Genomic DNA, 21,001 nt, shown 5'->3' with positions numbered 1-21,001 from the left:
AATAGTGAAACAATATACATATTTTTTAAGTTGACTTTTTATATAAAATTATACTAAAAATATTCACGTCACCAAATAATTGATTAAAACACACTGTTTTGCAATGAAGGTCTACAGTAGCCTCAGCAGCACTCTGTGGGGTAGCACCATGGTGTAACAGGAGGACAGCTATCTTCTGTCCTCCTCTGGGTACACTGACTTCAATACAAACCTAGGACAACACGGGTGGATAACATGTTAGTTCATTGCGCCACTCTCATTCTCATGGTTCTCATCCCCTTCCATAGACTTACAGAGTAATTATGACAACTTCCGGAAGACCTCCTCCAACCTATCAGAGCACTTGCAGCATGAACTAACATGTTTTCCCGACCAATCAATAGATCAGATAATTAATCTAGTACTGAAAGCATAAACTACAGATAGCTAGCACTGCAGTGAATAAAATATGGTGAGTAGTTGACTCAAAAAGAGGGAAAGAAAATTGTTTAAAAGTTTCTTCCAAAATTAAAAAGAAGCGAGAGAAAGAAAAAAGATAGTTACAGTATATTTGGTTGTGTTTTTATTTTTTTACTTTCACAATTTAGCTAGCTAGTTTAGGCTACTCAAACACCTGGCTCAAACAAAGAGGGATGCTATGCTAGCTAGCTGGCTGTAGCTATCAGACACAGGAACTTCTCCAAGTCAAAGTATTTATTGCCACTGTGGCCTGCCAGTGTAAACTGCTTGCTGACTGTACTGCACGATTGTAGCTGGTTTACCAATGTGTTAGTTCCAGTAGCTATGTTGACTATTACAATGATGTAGGCTGTGTGTAGTGGTTAGCAGTCAGGACATGAAGGTTTGGCTTGGAAAAACATTTCTTAAATGGAAGCAAATGGAACGAAACGGGGATAAACATACCTGAATTTGTCCAATAGAAACTCACATTTTCAACTGTGGGACTAATGATTACACCCTAGATCAGCTAGATGCAGGCAAGAGTGTTAAACGCGGTATTGAATGTGTCACTGTCTGTCACCTTGATTACTCACATTTCTCTCGACCTGTGCACCTACTTTGTAAACGTTCAGTCATAGGCTAGGTTGTAGCAACCTCATGATGGGTACAGGGAACATGTGAGTATCATGTAGAAACCTAAAGCTATGGATGTTACAGTGAACTGGGTGAATGGAATATGAATGACAGTCATCTAATATGCTGTAACAGAAATAAGGTCACGCTCCCTCGTCTTAAACAGCGCCGACCGCCACTGGTGTACATTTTCTTTCTACTTGTTACTTTTTTACTTCTGTATTTGGAATGTTTTTCTTGATTGATATTGTTATTGTACTCCTTTGTTGAGGAGTTAGCAAGCAGCCATTTCACTGTACCGTGTGCACATGTCTACCCAGTTCACTACATTCTTTAAGGCCTGGGAAAACACCATGTATATAAAGCAAATATCCTCACATTGTTCTACATGGTGCAATGTTATCAGTCATCAACAACACTAAATTGGTCAAAACAACAACTATAGGGCTTGGCTGGGCTACATATAAATGTCCTGTCATTTTGGGGCAGATTAAATGCGCACATGCACACACGCACACACACACAGACACGCGCGCACGCACACACACACAAGTGTAAAAAAAAAAAAACTGCCATAGCAAGGACCCCAAAACATAAGAGACACAGTTAGCGAAGTGATAGAGATCTGCTCTCCATTGTTTGAGTTGGAAAATTATTTAGGGGCCTGGGAAGCACAGTGCACTCATTATGTGTGCGTGTGTGTAACAATTTGGCTTTGACAATGTGAATCATTATCTACAGGTAAATATTGACTTGGCCATACAGAGAATCATATACCCTGTCTGCAGTCTTAGGAGTTCATATTCAAAAATGGCAGTTAATTAAAACAGTCCATCATTCACACTCAAAAAATATGAACCAAGTTGTCAGAACAATGACAATATCCCCACTTCTCTATTGACTACCCTCTCTCCCTCGCTGTCTACTCTGATGAATATAGAACAAATGATTTACAACCATACACAAAATGAAATGAAATACCATGTCTATCTGAGATTAGTCTGGAAGCGGTTGATTTCTGCTAGATTCTTCCAGTCAGAGCTATTTTGTTTTGTTGTTAAATGAACCCCAGCTTATTACATTGGACCCTCATCCTGGATGACAGGTATCATTATTGCCAGATGACACTGTGGAGAATGCATTTCTTTCCTTTTCTTTCTCTTTCACTAAGGCTTATGTTCCAACCCAACACTAACAGCAGCAACTGTCATTGTGTATTGAGTGGGAATATACAGTACCAGTCAAAAGTTGACACACCTACTCATTCCAGTGTTTTTCTTTATTTGAACTATTTTGTACATTGTAGAATAATAGTGAAGACATCAAAAGTATGAAATAACACATATGGAATCATGTAGTAACCAAAAAGTGTTAAACAAACCCCCAAAATGTTTTGCTTTGAAATTCTTCAAAGTAGCCACTCTTGGCTTCAACTGGAATGATTTTCCAACAGTCTTGAAGGAGTTCCCACATACAGTTGAAGTCAGAACCTAAACTTAGGTTGGAGTCATTAAAACTCATTTTTCAACCACTCCATACATTTCTTGTTAACAAACTATAGTTTCGGCAAGTCAGTTAGGACATATACTTTGTGCATGACACAAGTCATTTTTCCAACAATTGTTTACAGACAGATTATTTCACTGTATCATAATTCCAGTGGGTCAAAAGTTTACATACACCAAGTTGACTGTGCCTTTAAACAGCTTGGAAAATTCCAGACAATTATGTCATGGCTTTAGAAGCTTGTGATAGGCTAATTGACATGATTTGAGTCAATTGGAGGTGTACCTGTGGATTTATTTCAATGCCTAACTTCAAACTCAGTGCCTCTTTGCTTGACATCATGGGGGGAAAAATGTAATAATTGTAGACCTCCACAAGTCTGGTTCATCCTTGGGAGGAATTTCCAAACGCCTGAAGGTACCACGTTCATCTGTACAAACAATAGTACGCAAGTTTAAACACAATGGGACCACGCAGCCATCATACCGCTTAGGAAGGAGACGCATTCTGTCTCCTAAAGATGAACGTACTTTGGTGTGAAAACTGCAAATCAATCCCAGAACAACAGCAAAGGACCTTGTGAAGATGCTGGAGGAAACCGGTACAAAAGTATCTATATCCACAGTAAAATGAGTCCTATGTCGACATAACCTGAAAGGCCGCTCAGCAAGGAAGAAGCCACTGCTCCAAAACCGCCATAAAAAAGCCAGACTACGGTTTGCAACTGCACAAGGGGACAAAGATTGTACTTTTTGGAGAGATATCCTCTGGTCTGATGAAACAAAAATATAACTGGTTGGCCATAATGCCCATCGTTGTGTTTGGAGGAAAAAGGGGGAGGCCTGCAAGTCGAAGAACACCATCCCAACTGTAGAGCAGTGGGGTGGCTGCATCATGTTGTGCGGGTGCTTTGCTGCAGGAGGGACTGGTGCACTTCACAAAATAGAGGGCTTCATGAGGAAGGGGAATTATGTGGATATATTGAAGCAACATCTCAAGACATCAGTCAGGAAGTTAAATCTTGGTCGCAAATGGGTCTTCCAAATGGACAATTACCCCAAGCAAACTTCCAAAGTTGTAGCAAAATGGCTTAAGGACAACAAAGTCAAGGTATTGGAGTGGCCATCACAAAGTCCTGACCTCAATCCCATAGAAGATTTGTGGGCAGAACTGAAAAAGCATGTGCGAGCAAGGAGGCCTACAAACCTGACTCAGTTTCACCAGCTCTGTCAGGAGGAATGGGCCAAAATTCATCCAACTTATTGTGGGAAGTTTGTGGAAGGATACCCAAAATGTTTGACCAAGCTAAACAATTTAAAGGCAATGCTACCAAATACGAATTGAGTGAATGTATACTTCTGACCCACTGGAAATGTGATGAAAGAAATAAAAGCTGAAATAAATAATTTCTCTCTACTATTGTTCTGACATTTAACATTCTTAAAATAAAGTGGTAATCCTAACTGACCGAAGACAGGAAATGTTTACTAAGATTAAATGTCAGGAAATGTGAAAAACTGAGTTTAAATGTATTTGGCTAAGGTGTATGTAAACTTCCCGACTTCAACTGTATGCTGAGCACTTCTTGTCTGCTTTTCCTTCACTCTGCGGTCCAACTCATCCCAAACCATCTCAATTGGGTTGATGTTGGGTGATTGTGCAGACCAGGTCATCTGATGCAACACTCCATCACTCTCCTTCTTGGTCAAAAAGCCCTTACACAGCCTGGAGGTGTTTTTGGCCATTGTCCTGTTGAAAAACAAATGACAGTCCCACTAAGCGCAAACCAGATGGGATGGCGTATCGCTGCAGAATTCTGTGGTAGCCATGCTGGTTATGTGTGCCTTGAATTCTAAATAAATCATGGACAGTGTCACCAGCAAAGCACCCCCACACCATCACACCTCCTCCTCCATGCTTCACAGTGGGAACTACACATGCAGAGATCATCCATTCACCTACTCTGCATCTCAGAAAGACACAGCGGTTGGAACCAAACATTTAGAATTTGGACAGATCAGACCAAAGGACAGTTTTCCATCGGTCTAATATCCATTGTGTTTCTTGGCCGAAGCAAGTCTCTTCTTACTGGTGTCCTTTAGTAGTTTTTTTGTTGTTGCAGCAATTGGACCATGAAGGCCTAGTTCATGCAGTCTCTAATGGAACAGTTGATGTTGAGATGTGTAGTTACATGAACTCTGTGAAGATTTATTTGGACTGCAATTTCTGAGACTGGTAACTCTAATAAACTTATCCTCTGTAGCAGAGGTAACTCTGGGTCTTCCTTTCCTGTGGCGGTCCTCGTGAGAGCCAGTTTCCTCATAGTGTTTGATGGTTTTTGAGACTGCACTTGAAGAAACTTTCAAAGTTCTTGACATTTTCCAGATTGACCGACCTTCTTGTCTTAAAGTAATGATGGACTGCCATTTTTCTTTGCTAATTTGAGCTGTTCTTGCCATAATATGGACGTGGTCTTTTACCATATAGGGCTATCCTTTGTATACCACCCCTACTTTGTCACAACACAACTGATTGGCTCAAACACTTTAAGAAGTAAAGAAATTCCACAAATTAACTTTTAACAAATGCATTCCAGGAGACTAGCTCATGAAGCTGGTTAAGAGAATGCCAACAGCGTGTCATCAAGGCAAAGGTTGGCTACTTTGAAGAATCTCAAATATAAAATGAACTCAACAAAAAAAGAAACATCCTTTCACTGTCAACTGCGTTTATTTTCAGCAAACTTAACATGTGTAAATATTTGTATGAACATAACAAGATTCAAATGAGACATCAACTGAACAACTTCCACATACATGTGAATAACAGAAATTGAACAATGTGTCCCTGAACAAAGGGGGGTCAAAATCAAAAGTAACAGTCAATGCAGCTGGTGGCCACACCAGATACTAAGTACTGCAGTGCATCTCCTCCACATGGACTGCACCAGATTTGCCAGTTCTTGCTGTGGGATGTTACCCCACTCTTCCACCAAGGCACCTGCAAGTTCCCAGACATTTCTGGGAGGAATGGCCCTAGCCCTCACCCTCCGATCCAACAGGTCCCAGACATGCTCAATGGGATTCAGACGCGGGCTCTTCACTGGCCATGGCAGAACACCGACATTCCTGTCTTGCAGGACATCACGCACAGAAGGAGCAGTATGGCTGGTGGCATTGTCATGCTGGAGGGTCATGTCAGGATGAGCCTGCAGGAAGGATACCACATGAGGGAGGAGGATGTCTTCCCTGTAATGCACAACGTTGAGATTGCCTGCAATTACAACAAGCTCAGTCCGATGATGCTGTGACACACCGCCCCAGACCATGAACGACCCTCCACCTCCAAATCAATCCCGCTCCAAAGTACAGGCCTCGGTGTAACGCTCATTCCTTCAACGATAAACGCGAATCCGACCATCACCCCTGGTGAGACAAAACCGTGACTCATTAGTGAAGAGCACTTTTATGCCAGTTCTGTCTGGTCCAGCGACGGTGGGTTTGTGCCCATAGGCAACAACGTTGCCAGTGATGTCTGGTGAGGACCTGCCTTACAACAGTCCTACAAGCCCTCAGTCCAGCCTCTCTCAGTCTATTGAGGACAGTCTGAGCACTGATGGAGGGATTGTGCGTTCCTGGTGTAACTCGGGCAGTTGTTGTTGTCATCCTGTATCTGTCCCGCAGGTGTGATGTTCAGATGTACCGATCCTGTGCAGGTGTTGTTACACGTGGTCTGCCACTGATAGGATGATCAGCTGTCTGTCCTGTCTCCCTGTAGCACTGTCTTAGGCGTCTCACAGTACAGACATTGCAATTTTTTCTGCATTCCTCATGCCTCCTTGCAGCATGCCTAAGGCACGTTCACGCAGATGAGCAGGGTCCCTGGGCATCTTTTTTTGCTGTTTTTCAGAGTCAGTAGACAGGCCTCTTTAGTGTCCGATGTTTTCATAACTATGCCCTTAATTTCCTTCCGTCTGTAAACTGTTAGTGTCTTAACGACCGTTCCACAGGTGCATGTTCATTAATTGTTTATGGTTCATTGAACAAGCATGGGAAACAGTGTTTAAACCCTTTACAATGAAGACCTGTGAAGTTATTTGGATTTTTATTAATTATCTTTGAAAGACAGGGTCCTGAAAAAGGGATGTTTCTTTCTTTAGCTGAGATTTTGATTTGTTTAATACTACGTGATTCCATATGTGTTATTTCATAGTTTTGATGTCTTCACTATTGTTCTACAATGTAGAAAATAGTACAAATAAAGAAAAAAAAACTTGAATGAGTAGGTGTGTCCAAACCTTTGACTGGTACTGTATACTTTAGCCTACCACCATATAACAATACAGAAAATACAATACCGCTACACACTTAAGTCACATGTACAGTTGTTGTAAAATTGTTAGGTTAGATTACTCGTTGGTTATTACTGCATTGTCGGAACTAGAAGCACAAGCATTTCGCTACACTCGCATTAACATCTGCTAACCATGTGTATGTGAGAAATAAAATTTGACTTGATTTGAATATACATTGGGTTTTGGTGTTCTCAAGGGTGTTACGTTGAACCCCACTCCCCTAGTTCCAGTGAAGTCTGTCCTCACACTGTGGCAGGCAGCTTCCTGCCGCCTCATTTCCTCACAGTTGTCCCCTCAGCTTATCAGAGAGTTCATTGTCAACAGAAGGAAATGTCAGCTGTCTCTCTCTTAACAGGAAAATGGACCGCTCTGACAGCATGTCTGTGTGGATGTCTCTTACCCTGCAGCCAACAGGCTCTCTGACCCACTATTATATTCCACTCTGTACAAAGTTCACCTGATGAAGTAACAGCAGAAGATGAGGCTGAGGATGAAGATGAAGATGCCTGTTCCGAAGATGATCATGTAGATGTTGAGGGGCAGGTCCTGGAAGGTGATGGGAGGCATGGTGCACGACTTGTTGGAGTAGACCAGTCCCAGACCACAGAAGCACCCTACACAGGGGACGAGAAAAGTGTTTAGAACATAGTAGCACCCTACACAGGGGACAAGTGTAGTGTTATGACCATAGAAACACCATTGGGACAAGAATAGTGTTAAAGAGGCATCCTCCAAAGATGATAAAGTACACATGCACAGTGTACCGTGTTAGAAACAAATAAACACCCAGCACACAGTTATAATCTGACACATTCAGCACCCTCACAGTGCTAAGAATTAAGAGGCAACAAGTACAATTTTGAGAGCACAGAGGCATGTTAAAAGGTAATACATATAGGGTTTAGACTATAGACACACACTAACACACACACACACACTGACATCACAGCTGAAGATCAGGGTTGCCAGTGCTGTAGCGGTGTCCACCTCTGATACAGACGTAAGCACGCACACACAGACCACACACACACACCTCTGTCTATACCTCACTCTCTCTCAAAGAAAGTACAACGACCATGGCATCGCTGCTCCATGAAAGACCATGCAATCGCCATTCTATTAAAGAACATGGCGTCTACACTCCATGAAAGAACATGGCTCCATCTCTGCTCCAAGACAATGGTACACAACGGTATCTAGTCGGCATCATACAAGGCATATCCTGATTTCTAAGACTTACAACAGAACTAATGGTTTGATAAAACCGAGAAAATAAGACATAATGGCATTGTTGACAAAGAAATTTAAGCTGTTCAATTAATTTACATTCCTTTCTTGTTTTGCAATAAAATAAACCATATTAATAGGAGAATATAGATAAGATCTGACTAACTGATTTATAAATAATGCACAATGTCTTGGAAGACATGAATGACATCATGTAGCTTTGATGTTTCTACGCCTTCCCAAAATATCCACAAAGACACTCTTTCATCAAACACTGAGAAAGGTCTAACTATTTTACACATCAGGGCCTTTACTTCGTATCAATTTAAAGTGGTTTACATTTCTCAGGACAATATTGAGTCCTCTATTTGCCAGCATTTTTTGGGAAAAATGACTTGATGTCTGCAGGAAGCCTTGATTGAGAAAGACAAACAAGGGAATACTCTGATAAAACATACAAGGTCCTGAAAGGTGTTGGTCAACTGCATTTAAATTAAATCAACTCAGAAGAACAGGCCAAGGAGACAAAGAGAATGTCCAATTCCAAGGCTGGTGGACATGAGTTGTTGAATAGGACAGAGAAGTGTACTACTGCTTCTGCCAAGACCTTTCTGTTTCAGGATGTAGTGTGCTTGCCCGTTAACGGCAGGGTTGAGGGACTACTCTGGCCGTTCCCCCTAAATTGCTACTTACACATCAAAGACATGCATCTACATAGAAATAGAACTATGAGATCATTTGATTCTATTTTTATGCGCATATATTCACCAATGAAATCCACGCAAAGAAGGTTTGTCTGCCCACGTGGGTTTGTTGTCTGTAGCCCATCTGTGTGTGCAGTATGTGTGTGTCTATTAGACCACATTATCACTGAAGCATTCAAGTCGGTCGATGATCAGTTTAAGGTCAGGGGGGGAGATAGAACCGGGACAAGGAGAGGAACTGTGGGGGAGAGAGGAAGGCTGACCGTGGAGATTTAATGAGACACGGGTAGGCTGACAGAGAGGTCTTTGTGTGAGCCAGGTCAAATGAACCCTTACTGCAAGTTTGAACTAGAGCCATTTCAATTCACAGAAAGTTTTTGGTGCCATTTTAATTAAATCAGAGATATTGTTACATGAGACAGACTGTTAATTCATTGAACTCTGATGTATTTATAATAACTCATCAACGAAAGAAAACAACGTAAGCGCTCTCTCTCGCTCTCAATTCAATTTAAGGGCTTTATTGGCATGGGAAACATATGTTAACATTGCCAAAGCAAGTGAAGTAGATAAAAAAAACTAATGTGAAATAAACAATAAAAATGAACAGTAAACATTACACTCACAAAAGTTCCAAAAAAATTAAAGATATTTCAAATATCATATAATGTGCAAATAGTTAAAGTACAAAAGGGAAAATATATAAACATAAATATGGGTTGTATTTACAATAGTGTTTGTTCTTCACTGTTTGCCCTTCTCTTGTGGCAACCGGTCACAAATATTGCTGCTGTGATGGCACACTGTGGTGTTTCACCCAATAGATATGAGAGTCTATAAAAATTGGATTTGTTGTTTAATTATTTGTGGATCTGTAATCTGAGGGAAATATGAGTCTGTAATATGGTCATACATTTGGCAGGAGGTTAGGAAGTGCAGCTCAGTTTCCACCTCATTTTATGGGCAGTGTGCACATAGCCTGTCATCTCTTGATTGCCAGGGCTGCCTAAGGTCTTTCTCAATAGCAAGACTATGCTCACTGAGTCTGAACATAGTCAAAGCTTTCCTTAAGTTTGGGCCAGTCACAGTGGTCAGGTATTCTGCCAGAGTGCAGTCTCTGTTTAGGGCCAAATAGCGTTCTAGTTTGCTCTGTTTTTTTGTTAATTCTTTCCAATGTGTCAAGTAATGATCTTTTTGTTTTCTCATGATTTGGTTGGGTCCAATTGTGTTGTTGTCCTGGGGTTCTGTGGGGTCTGTTTGTGTTTGTGAACAGAGTCCCATGACCTGCTTGCTTAGGGGACTCTTCTCCAGGTTCATCTCTCTGTAGGTGATGGCTTTGTTATGGAAGGTTTGGGAATCGCTTCATTTTAGGTGGTTGTAGAATTGAACGGCTCTTTTCTGCATTTTGATCATATGCCGAATTCTGCTCTGCATGCATTACTTGGTGTTTTACGTTGTACAGAGAGGATATTTTTGCAGAATTCTGCATGCAGTCTCAATTTGGTGTTTGTCCCATTTTGTGAATTCTTGGTTGGTGAGTGGACCCCAAACCTCACAACCATAAATGGCAATGGGTTCTATAACTGATTTAAGTATTTTTTGCCAGATCCTAATTGGTATATTGAATTTTATGTTCCTTTTGATGGCATAGAAGGCCGTTCTTGCCTTGTCTCTCAGATCGTCCACAGCTTTGTGGAAGTTACCTGTGACGCTGATGTTTAGGCCGAGGTACGTGTCGTTTTTTGTGTGCTCTAGGGAAACGGTGTCTAGATGGAATTTTGGAACACCATTATTTTTATCTCACTGAGATTTACTGTCATCAATGTTTTTTGTGCAATATGCCAGTGACACACACACACCAGCTACACACTCCTCTACAGCTGAACTCTAGGTGGATTAGGGTTACTGTCTTGAATGAGACCAGGTTGATAGTCTCTTTGTTTTTGGTTGGTGTCGTGACACTGTTTCTGTGTGGTTATAGCATTCTCATCATATCTGGACATGTCAAAAGGAGAGTGGAGAATCATAGAGAACAGTGGTAAACTGGATAAAGATAATTATATGTTGGTCTAGTTCTAAACACACACAAGGTGACTCACCCAGCAATCTTATTCCTCTGTTAAGGGGACGTCTATTAGACATGGTCCTCTCTGTGTGTGTGTGTGTGTGTAACAGAGGTTGTTTCATGAGGGGGGGCTAAAGTAAAGACAGAAAAAGAGGTAAAGAGAGAGAAAGTTCTTCAGTCTCATTGAGAGAGAGAAGTCGAAAGAGAGTCCTTGTCTGTGTATTCATATCTGTTCACAGTTGATGAAACATATCACCTGCAATGCCTCTGAACTCAGACTCAAATGTGGGTCGTACATGAATGTCTCTGTGTGTGTGTGTGTGTGTGTGTGTGTACTAGCTAACTGACTGTGAGAGGAGCCCCCCCATGACCAATGACCTATATTGGCACTCTCCAGAGGGACCCCCGTTGCCATGGCATCAGAGCCAGATGATGCATAGAAAACCCTGCTTTAACATTCTGAATGCATTACTGTTCTCCTGCTGTTATATATTCTGAATCTAGAACTGTTCTCATGTTCTAAAACCGTTCCCCTGCTCTAACATTCTCAGTCCAGAACTGCTCCTAACATTGTAAATCTAAAACTGACACTAATGTTCTCATTCTAGAACAGAGCTGATTTCTCAATGAGTCATTAACATTTTCATAAAAGGTAAAGGCTTGGGTAGTGGGTAGTAATCACTTTTGCAGATTTAAGGAGAGGTTTGAGGACTACACTCACACAAGGCTTTTACTGCTGCCTCCTTTTACAGACAGAGCTTCAATCAAATATTAATCAGCTCACATGAGCACAAGCATTCATCTGTGCTTTCAAGAAAAATAAAAGATGAGAACCACACGCAAATCAGTCTGTGTACAGTACATGTAAGACACTAGAAACAACCACTTATCTAGCCCAGCCATGAGGGTTGCTGAAGGTCCACCCTCTGCACCTGCTCTTAAAAATCCTCAGATCATAAGTATTCTAATTTGGGGAGCATGTTAGGATTTCAAAACCAGCTGTATACTGCCATAGATGGCATTTAGTGATGCCGAATACTAGTAGATACATGTAATGTGGTATCAGCCAATTTACTAGCATATGTTTTTTCTGTATCCTATCGTTCCTGGCCACAGCAGGTAACATTTTGTAGGCCTCCTGTAGTTGCATGGAATTCCAATCTCCTGACCTACAGAATGAGGATATACTTGCCTGGTTGCCAGTCTGGTTCCACTTCCAGCTCCTTTGTCATTGTCATGTTATTATGGCTATAGAGATATCCAGTAACTCTCCAGGAATACAAATCACCTCTGTATTGTGACCTAAATATATAGTAATAGATCCTGGTATTGGCTGAGTGTGGAGATTCTCCTCCTCAAATTCAATCATCACTAAATGTCACAAAAGATTATGTCAAGGCCATGGGAAACAACACTGATATTGTGAGGAGTGTTTGGCATGACATTCAGAGGAGGTCAAACGGTCTGGCATACCGTGTCTTGGTCTGCAGCCTGATGGAGCCTTTAATATCAGAAACGTGTTTATTTTATTTTTAAATATCTTCCAAACGTCCATTTTTGTCAAACAGTGGCTGAATATATTTTATAGATCAAGGCATGATATTCAGTCCAGGATCTCAGAATAGCATGTGCACTCCAATCTATATTCATAGTTTATAAATTCAAAAATTAGTGTGCTGCAAAATAAATGTAAACAAAAAGGTACAAATACTGGAATGAGCCAAACACTGGACCATTAAGAAGAAATGTTGTGAATTCTAAAGACCTTCATTCTCCAACCACACCACTTTGAAGTTCACCATAGCTCTTTCTAAGAGAATCAATGAGATTACATGAAAGTTGCAGAGGATGGTAAGAGTCATGAACAAGGAACATCAAGCAGCAATAAGAAAGCAATGAGATTACATGACAAATAATGAAGGGATGAATTATTGAAATAGCAATACAGGTCAAGCCCAGTTTGAGTGGATCCCCTATAGTCAATAAACGTTGATAGCAAGAGCACTGAATAAATAGAATATGACTGTGTGAATAAATAATGGATTGATAGCCTCGACTACCAGTTTCAATATTGCCATTTCAATTTAACCAATCCCACTTGAAAGCCATAGTGGCACAAATATATTCAACTGTAGGCTAATGCAATTAAAGAAAACGACCCCCAAAAATATTTATGTATTTAATCTCCTTCATTCTTGCCAAATTAAAAATATCAACCAAATATAATAAATTAAGTTGTTTTTATTTTATAGTCCAATAACCCTTGAAATAAGAGTCGAATAGTCCTTCGCATTTAACACATACAATTTCGGTCAACATCAAAGAGAAAAATTAACGCTCACCGTTAAACCACTGAAACGGGTGCATCAATGCACCGGAGGTGGTCCTGTATGAGAAAGGATTCGTGTTTATCAACAAACGGTTGATACTGCAGTTGGCTGTATTCAAATCACCGTATGATTCGATATCCAGCCCAAAATAGAAAATATAGCATATATCCAATAAAAACACCGTATGGCCCTAAATGTAGCCTATCAGTAAAGTTCTTGGCGTAAAGGCAAAATGGAGCGATAATTTACACGGCGGTTCATCTTTAAGATACTGATGTCGTTGCTAACTTCGAAAATAAATGCCAGCCTTCCACAGTTCAATTAAACAGGCTACCACTGATTTACCCTTCAATAATTGGATATATTCGCAAGCTGCTTCAAACCAATGACTGTATATAACTGACCCAGCATCTGTATATAACTGCCCCCCCCCCCCAAAAAAAAAAGCGATAGACATCCAGATGGTCCAATCGCTACCTGCCCTGGCAGCACTTGGAGTGTTTCCACTAGATAGGACAGCCATAAAGTCAAGATTGGTTATGTTGTTTAAAAAAAGATGAAAACAAAAATGTGCTTTTTGGTCTTCATTTAAGATTAGGATTAGGCATAAGGTTAGCAGTGTATTTAAGGTTAGGGTAAATGATATGGTTAGGATTCAAATCTAATTTTAAGAAGACATATTGTAGAAATAGGCGAGGTTGTCTTTGTGGCTGTGGTAACTAGTGACGACCCGTTTTATTTGTTTTATTTAACTAGGCAAGTCAGTTAAGAACAAATTCTTTTTTACAATGTCAGCCTATAAAAAGTCAAAAGGGAACGGGGGCTTGGGGCGGGGATTAAAAAAAAAATAGGACAAAACACACATCACGACTAGATACACTACAACACTACATGAAGAGAGCTCTAAGACTGGATGGATTGGTCGGTCGTAGGCTCGCATACGATGTTATTATACTGAACAAAAATATTAACGCAGCCTGCAACAATTTCAAAGATGTTACTTTAGTTACAGTTCATATAAGGAAATCAGGCAATTTAAATAAATGCAAAAGGCCCTAATCTATTAATTTCACATGACTGGGAAAACAGATATGCATCTGTTGGTCACAGATTCCTTAAAAAATGTGCCTCGATCTTGTCACGGTATTTCTGTGCATTCAAATGACCATTGATAAAATGCAACTGTGTTCGTTGTCTGTTGCTTATACCTTATACCATAACCCCACCATGGGACACTCTGTTCACAAAGTTGACATCAGCAAACCGCTCGCCACCTCACAACCGCACATACTGCCAAATTCTCTCAAAAGACTTGAGTGGCTTATGGTAGAGAAATTAACATTCAATTCTTTGGCAACAGCTCTGGTGGACATTCCTGCAGTCAGCATGCTAATTGCACACTCCCTCAAAACTTGAGACATCTGTGGTATTGTGTTGTGTGACAAAACTGGACATTTTTAGAGTGGCCTTTTATTGTCCCCAGTACAAGGTGCATCTGTGTAATGATCATGCTGTTTAATCATCTTATCTGCCACACCTGTCAGGTGGATGGATTATCTTGGCAAAGGAGAAATGCAAAGGAAAGTTGGCAAAGGGACATTTCTGGGATATTTTATTTCAGCTCATGAAATATGGTACCAACACTTTACATGTTGCGTTTATATTTTTGTTCAGTGTAGATTGGGCCAGAAGGTTGAATTCATTCAACAATAAGAATTTACGCCCAACAACAATTCGTGCCCATGGTAAACTTCTCATAACATCCCATAATAACATCAGGGATGAATTATAGAGTTGTGAGGGCAGAACTTCAACATCTCAGAAGAAGTAGATCTGCTCGTATCCAGTGAAGTTGCCAGCGTAGGTTGGTGTGTAGTTGTATATGAGTGACACAGCCTCTTCCTCAGGCTGGTCGAAGTGATGCATACTTCTCCTGCCTTTTAACACAGAATAAAACTGTATTGTGCATCCAAAAGGCCAAATTTCACAATTTACGAAACCTCACTAGTTAACACTACACTGTCATAAAATAACATGTACAATACAATATACTGTATCTGTCTGACTGTAAAGAACACAACGATTAAACTTCAATAGGTGTGATCTGATTACCCACCTTCATTGACAAAGAACTCAGCCAGTAGGGAGGCCACGCGTACAGCGTCTGAGGAGTGGGGGAAGTTGAGTTTGGGGTCCCACTGGAAACGGTTCACCTCAGGATGCCACTGGACCCCATAGAAGGGGTAGGTCCTCCCTGGGGGGGAAGACAGTTCCAAACTCAACACAGGATCTCACGTTACCTTATGACAGCGAGCAGACTACACCCTATTTCCTTAGACATCCTTCCTGGTGGTGAGCAATCAGAGCAATAGTATCATTACACTATACAATTTAGTGAATACAATTATTATAATGATAACAACCATTCATATGTACAGCATAGCTCATACAGATTATGCAGACCACCCAAACTGCTTTATGTAAAAAACTATGTAAATCACTGTGATCTTTTACAGGCCCATTTTATTCATTGAATGGATGACACATTTAAAACTGTAATTCTACTTGTAGTTGATTATACCTTCCATGGTTGAGACAAAGATGGCACCATTTTCAGCTGTGTTCGTGGACAAGATGGAGAAGAAACGTTGTAACTTCTCATTTTCCTTGAATGTCTGTAAGCAAAGGAGTTAATAGTCAACACCAGTACAGAGTCATATTGTGTTCAACAGAGCTGTACACTAACCAATACTCATTTGAAATCTGATTGCACCTTCATGGTCACTCCATAGTGGTGAAAATTCCCTGTCAAAGCTTCCTGGGATAATGCCTTCATGACATCACTGGGGAACCCCTGGAACATTTGACTGGAATGGGCCTCTGCAGGGAGAGAGGAAAGACATTCCAATGTAGTTCTTTAGGTTACAACCATAGGGAGCAAAACTCATTCAAGAGGAAGCATAAATGCACTACGTGAAGATAGAAACTGTTTTACAATAAGTGTGGGAGTTGTCAGGATGTAGTTTCCCTCATGAGCTTCATTGAAATGTTGACATAAGACCACTCTTCTTCTGTCTTGATCGGCAGTATTCTCTGCCCTCCAGTGGTCCATTTTAGCATGTGCATCATTAGGAAGTCTTCAGACCATTCAGTCTATGCTTCAGACCCAGTCCCAAACCGTATCTTTGACCTTATTCTTAGCACTTGACTCCCCTACAGAGGTGTGAAAGGATTGGGCCATACCTTTGGTGAGGTTCAGGGGAAGGGCCATGTTCTCAGCTGTGGTTTTGGTCAGCAGGTTCTCTCCAGCCACCAGACAAGTCAGCAGTTGCATCCCTAGACATGTGCCCCAGATAGGAAAAGAGTCTCCAGCATCATTGGCCTGAAACAAGGGAACACATCAGGCTATTAGACACTTTTGGGATAATGTGAGATGTTTACTGATGGTAAACATACATACAATCAAATGGACAGATGTAAAAAGAGGCCTACAGAGCGTTAGATAGACAGACAATAGCCAGCTTTGTTCAGCAGCACCACTGACCTTGAGGGCAAGCCTGTAGAAGATCCCTGCCACCTTTGCAAAGTCTGACGTCTCGAGATCTGACGAACCTCCGATGAGTAGCATGCTGTGAGATTAATCAATCAATAAATCAATCAATAATTTTACATTGGTTTGCAATCACGTAAAAACAATAAAATACACACAATTCCTATATAGGAAAGAAATTATAATACAATAGCTGACCCATTAATTGACTTGAAAATCTTCTCATACTCGGCAGTACTTTGAGTCAACCTGTAGGAGAGGAACAGGCACTGATTAAAAGGGGTAAAGCTTTTGAAGGTTTGAGAAATACATTTTGGATGACATAGGCTGCTATGTTCAATATGTTATTTCCAGGATGTGCCCCCTCTCAAATCTTCTCTACTTTTGCACATGTTTGATAGTGATTGTCATCAGATCGTCAACCAAAGCCTAATATTATCTCAAGGGGACCTGACTTAACAAACAACACATTTACTTTATTTCATAAACAAAGTTATGCAATGCCCAATGCCCAATGCCCCTGTGTGAAAAAGGAATTGTCCCCCTCAATAACTGGTTGTCACCAGTTGCCACCTTTAGCTGTAATGACTCCTGTAGTTTTTTTTCCTCCCCTTTTTTCTCCCCAATTTCGTGGTAACCAATTCGCTGCAACTCCTGTACGGACTCCGAAACAAAACCCAACCAAGCCGCACTGCTTCTTGACACAATGCACATCCAACCTGTACACCTGGCGCCCTGGTCATCTCCCAGCCCGTGCACGATCAGACAAACCCTCCCTGCCAGCCAAACCCTCCCTGACCCGGACGACGCTGCACCAATTGTGCGCTGCCCCATGGGCCTCTCGGTCGCGGCCAGCTGCGACAGAGCCTGGGCTCGTACACAGAATCTCTGGTGGCACAGCTAGCACAATTGCAATGCAGTGCCTTAGACCACTGCGCCACCCGGGAGGCCCATCTTCCTGTAGTTGTTGATCAGTCTCTCATGTCGCTGTGGATTCATTTTGGCCCTCTCTTCCATGCAGAACTGCATGGAAGAGGGTTTGTGGGTTTTCAAGCGTGAACTGTTTGTTTGAAGTCCCGCCACAACATCTCAATTGGGATAAGGTCTGGACCAAAACATCAAATGTGTTGCCTTTTAGCCATTTTCATCTAGAATTGATTGTGTGTTTTGGATCATTGTCTTGCTTTATGACCCAGTTGCATTTTGGTTGAAGATCTGATAACATTCACTATCAAGAATATGCAAAAATAGAGAATCTGAAAGGAGCAAATCTTTTTTACAGCAGTGTAGATGTAATATTGGTATGTACCCCCTTGGGGTATGGATTTTGCTTTGTTCATGAAACAGAGGAAAAAGGATACTTATCAAAAGTGAGAAGTTGAGAACTTTATGTCGGCCTACCTGATAGGTACCACTCTACTTCCCGCTGACTCTATATACTTGACATAGGAAGCAGGGATGTAGGTCTTTCCAAATGGCTTCATCACATCATCTTCTACTTCTTGAGTTAAAATTCCTGTGGGACATACAGACATTATAAGCTACAGTCCATAACAGTATCCATCCATCAGGACTTCTCAAAAAGTTCCAGTGAAGTTTGATGAGAGTATCTGTAGACTACATAATGAGCAAAAGTAATTCACTGTCTTCAGTTTCTGCCTCTAGAGTCCATTCATTTTCATTCATATATAAATTCTATAACAATTTCAATTTAGCATGTATTGACTTTATTCCTCTTCAAAACAAAGTTATTGCTCTATGCAACCTAATTGTTATTTTTAGCTAAATTCCATATTCATACATGTACATTTGAGTCGAAAACCAATTTAGCTGTATATTAACACAAGTTCTTCTTCTCATAGGCATCAAAACTCAATCTTTGTACAAGTATTTATAATGTATTGTCGGTATTCCTCTGACTGTTTGTAATGTTTGTACCGTTGTATACAATTTGTTAGTTTTTTCTATATTGTATTTTTTTTTAGCGTTTTACCCAACAACAAAAAACGATTATTTTTTTTACGCACCAATAATCGGTCGGTTGTTGACTGGACCCGGCTGTCGTCTCGTCGGTAATGAGTCGCTCCACGGGAAAAAAATTACAGGTAAACACAACACCACAGTGAGTAACATTTTCTCACAGTTCAGGTCGAACAGATCTGTCTCCCTGTATGACAGTGTGTTATTAAAAACTAAAAAGGAGGAAGCACTTATAGAAAAAGCCTGCATGACAACTCCTACGCAATGTGCAAGGGGGAAGTCAGGAGATTCCAGTTTAACATGTGAGATTTCTTGAAGCACACGGTCCTGTGCACTATTTTATTGTCAGGTAAGAATATCTGTAATTCCACCAGACAAACATATTTATCAGGTGGTTAATTGAGCCATAACATAATTGGAAATGGAGACTCCTTTGTTGCAAAATGTGTATGTGGTCATTGTTTGCATTAGCTGGTAAGTCCCAGATGATACATTAATGAGCCACATCATATCTAGCAGTGGAACCAGGTAATTCTGTTTTAAAGGCCCAGTGCCGATTTTCCTGTGTTTTATATACACTATATATACACTATATTGTCATCACCAGGTGGTAAATTTGTTTAAAGAGTTCCAAACCTCTCTGCCAATAACAACTAGTTTTCAGTTTCCCCCTCCCGACTCAGACCACTCCCAGACAGTCCTAGCCAAATTATTGCTTGAGAAATGTATCTGTGATTATATCTAGGTTTGTTTCTTTATGACAATTTTAATTTAAAACAATCACAGTAAGCTAGTTAGTTTTGACCCAGAAATCAAATCAAATGTATTTATAAAGCCCTTCTTACATCAGCTGATATCTCAAAGTGCTGTACAGAAACCGAGCCTAAAACCCAAAACAGCAAGCAATGCAGGTGTAGAAGCACGGTGGCTAGGAAAAACTCCCTAGAAAGGCCAAAACCTAGTAAGAAACCTAGAGAGGAACCAGGCTATAAGGGGTGGCCAGTCCTCTTCTGGCTGTGCCGGGTGGAGATTATAACAGAACATGGCCAAGATGTTCAAACGTTCATAGATGACCAGCAAGATCAAATAGTAATAATCACAGTGGTTGTTGAGGGTGCAACAGGTCAGCACCTCAGGAGTAAATGTCAGTTGGCTTTTCATAGCCGATCATTCAGAGTATCTCTACCGCTCCTGCTGTCTCTAGAGAGTTGAAAACAGCAAGTCTGGGACATGTAGCGTGTCCGGTGAACAGGTTCCATAGCCGCAGGCAGAAGAGTTGAAACTGGAGCAACAGCACGGCCAGGTGGACTGGAGACAGCAAGGAGTCATCATGCCAGGTAGTCCTGAGGCATGGTCCTAGGGCTCAGATCCTCAGAAAGAAAGAGAGAATTAGAGAGAGCATACTTAAATTCACACAGGTCACGGGATAAGACAGGAGAAATACTCCAGATATAACAGACTGACCCTAGCCCCCCAGCACAAACTACTGCAGCATAAATACTGGAGGCTGAGACAGGAGGGGTCGGGAGACACTGCGGCCCCATCCAACGATACCCCCAGACAGGGCCAAACAGGAAGGATATAACCACACCCACTTTGCCAAAGCACAGCCCCCACACCACTAGAGGGATATCTTCAACCACCAACTTACCTTCCTGAGACAAGGCCGAGTATAACCCACAAAGATCTCCGCCACGGCACAACCCATGGGTGGGCGCCAACCCGGACAGGAAGATCACGTCGGTGACTTAACCCACTCAAGTGGCGCAACCCTCCTAGGGACGGCATGAAAGAGCACCAGTATGCCAGTGACTCAGCCCCCGTAATAGGGTTAGAGGCAGAGAATCCCAGTGGAGAGAGGGGAACCGGCCAGGCAGAGACGGCAAGGGCAGTTCGTTGCTCCAGTGCCTTTCCGTTCACCTTCATACTCCTGGGCCAGACTACACTCAATCATAGGACCTACTGAAGAGATGAGTCTTCAATAAAGACTTAAAGGTTGAGACCGAGTCGGCGTGATTTAATATTGAGATAAAACGGATGGATTGGACCTTTAAAGGCCAGTAGAGGATAGGCTCCAGACAAGCCTGTGAATTTTGACCTGCTGGGTGAATAGGCTATTAATTTAAGGTGTCACCTTTTCATATAGGCTAACCCTGTACAATTAGAAGAGACATGCATTGAAATATTAAATGACATTTAAATTCAAAGCCT

General features: G+C 41.3%; 2 protein-coding genes across 3 annotated transcripts in view; both read right to left on the bottom strand.

Moving 5' to 3' along the window:
• Positions 1 to 13,676, bottom strand: part of rnf122 (ring finger protein 122) — a 19,557-nt gene extending 5,881 nt beyond the window's left edge. For both annotated transcript variants that reach the window (XM_052479121.1, XM_052479122.1), the window contains exons 1-2: positions 13,273 to 13,676; positions 7,392 to 7,548 (exon numbers count right to left, since the gene is read on the bottom strand). In XM_052479121.1, the coding sequence (XP_052335081.1) occupies positions 7,392 to 7,548; positions 13,273 to 13,297 (182 nt within the window). In that variant the 5' untranslated portion in view covers positions 13,298 to 13,676. The remainder of the gene's footprint in view (positions 1 to 7,391; positions 7,549 to 13,272) is intronic.
• A 1,179-nt stretch (positions 13,677 to 14,855) lies between these two features.
• On the bottom strand, positions 14,856 to 19,390 carry LOC118358527 (gamma-glutamyl hydrolase). The gene is made up of 9 exons (XM_035736459.2): positions 18,838 to 19,390; positions 18,212 to 18,326; positions 17,009 to 17,059; positions 16,805 to 16,889; positions 16,504 to 16,642; positions 16,034 to 16,140; positions 15,842 to 15,935; positions 15,377 to 15,514; positions 14,856 to 15,197 (listed from the first exon to the last, which is right to left on the bottom strand). The coding sequence occupies exons 1-9, from the start codon at positions 19,037 to 19,039 to the stop codon at positions 15,079 to 15,081; spliced, it is 1,050 nt and encodes a 349-aa protein (XP_035592352.1). The 5' UTR covers positions 19,040 to 19,390; the 3' UTR covers positions 14,856 to 15,078.
• Between the last annotated feature and the right edge of the window lie 1,611 nt (positions 19,391 to 21,001).

Source organism: Oncorhynchus keta, chromosome 25 (genome assembly GCF_023373465.1).
Source record: "Oncorhynchus keta strain PuntledgeMale-10-30-2019 chromosome 25, Oket_V2, whole genome shotgun sequence".
Classification (NCBI taxonomy): Eukaryota; Metazoa; Chordata; class Actinopteri; order Salmoniformes; family Salmonidae; genus Oncorhynchus; species Oncorhynchus keta.
The sequence above is the reverse complement of the archived record's forward strand: the minus strand, read 5'-3'. Positions and strand labels throughout refer to the sequence as shown.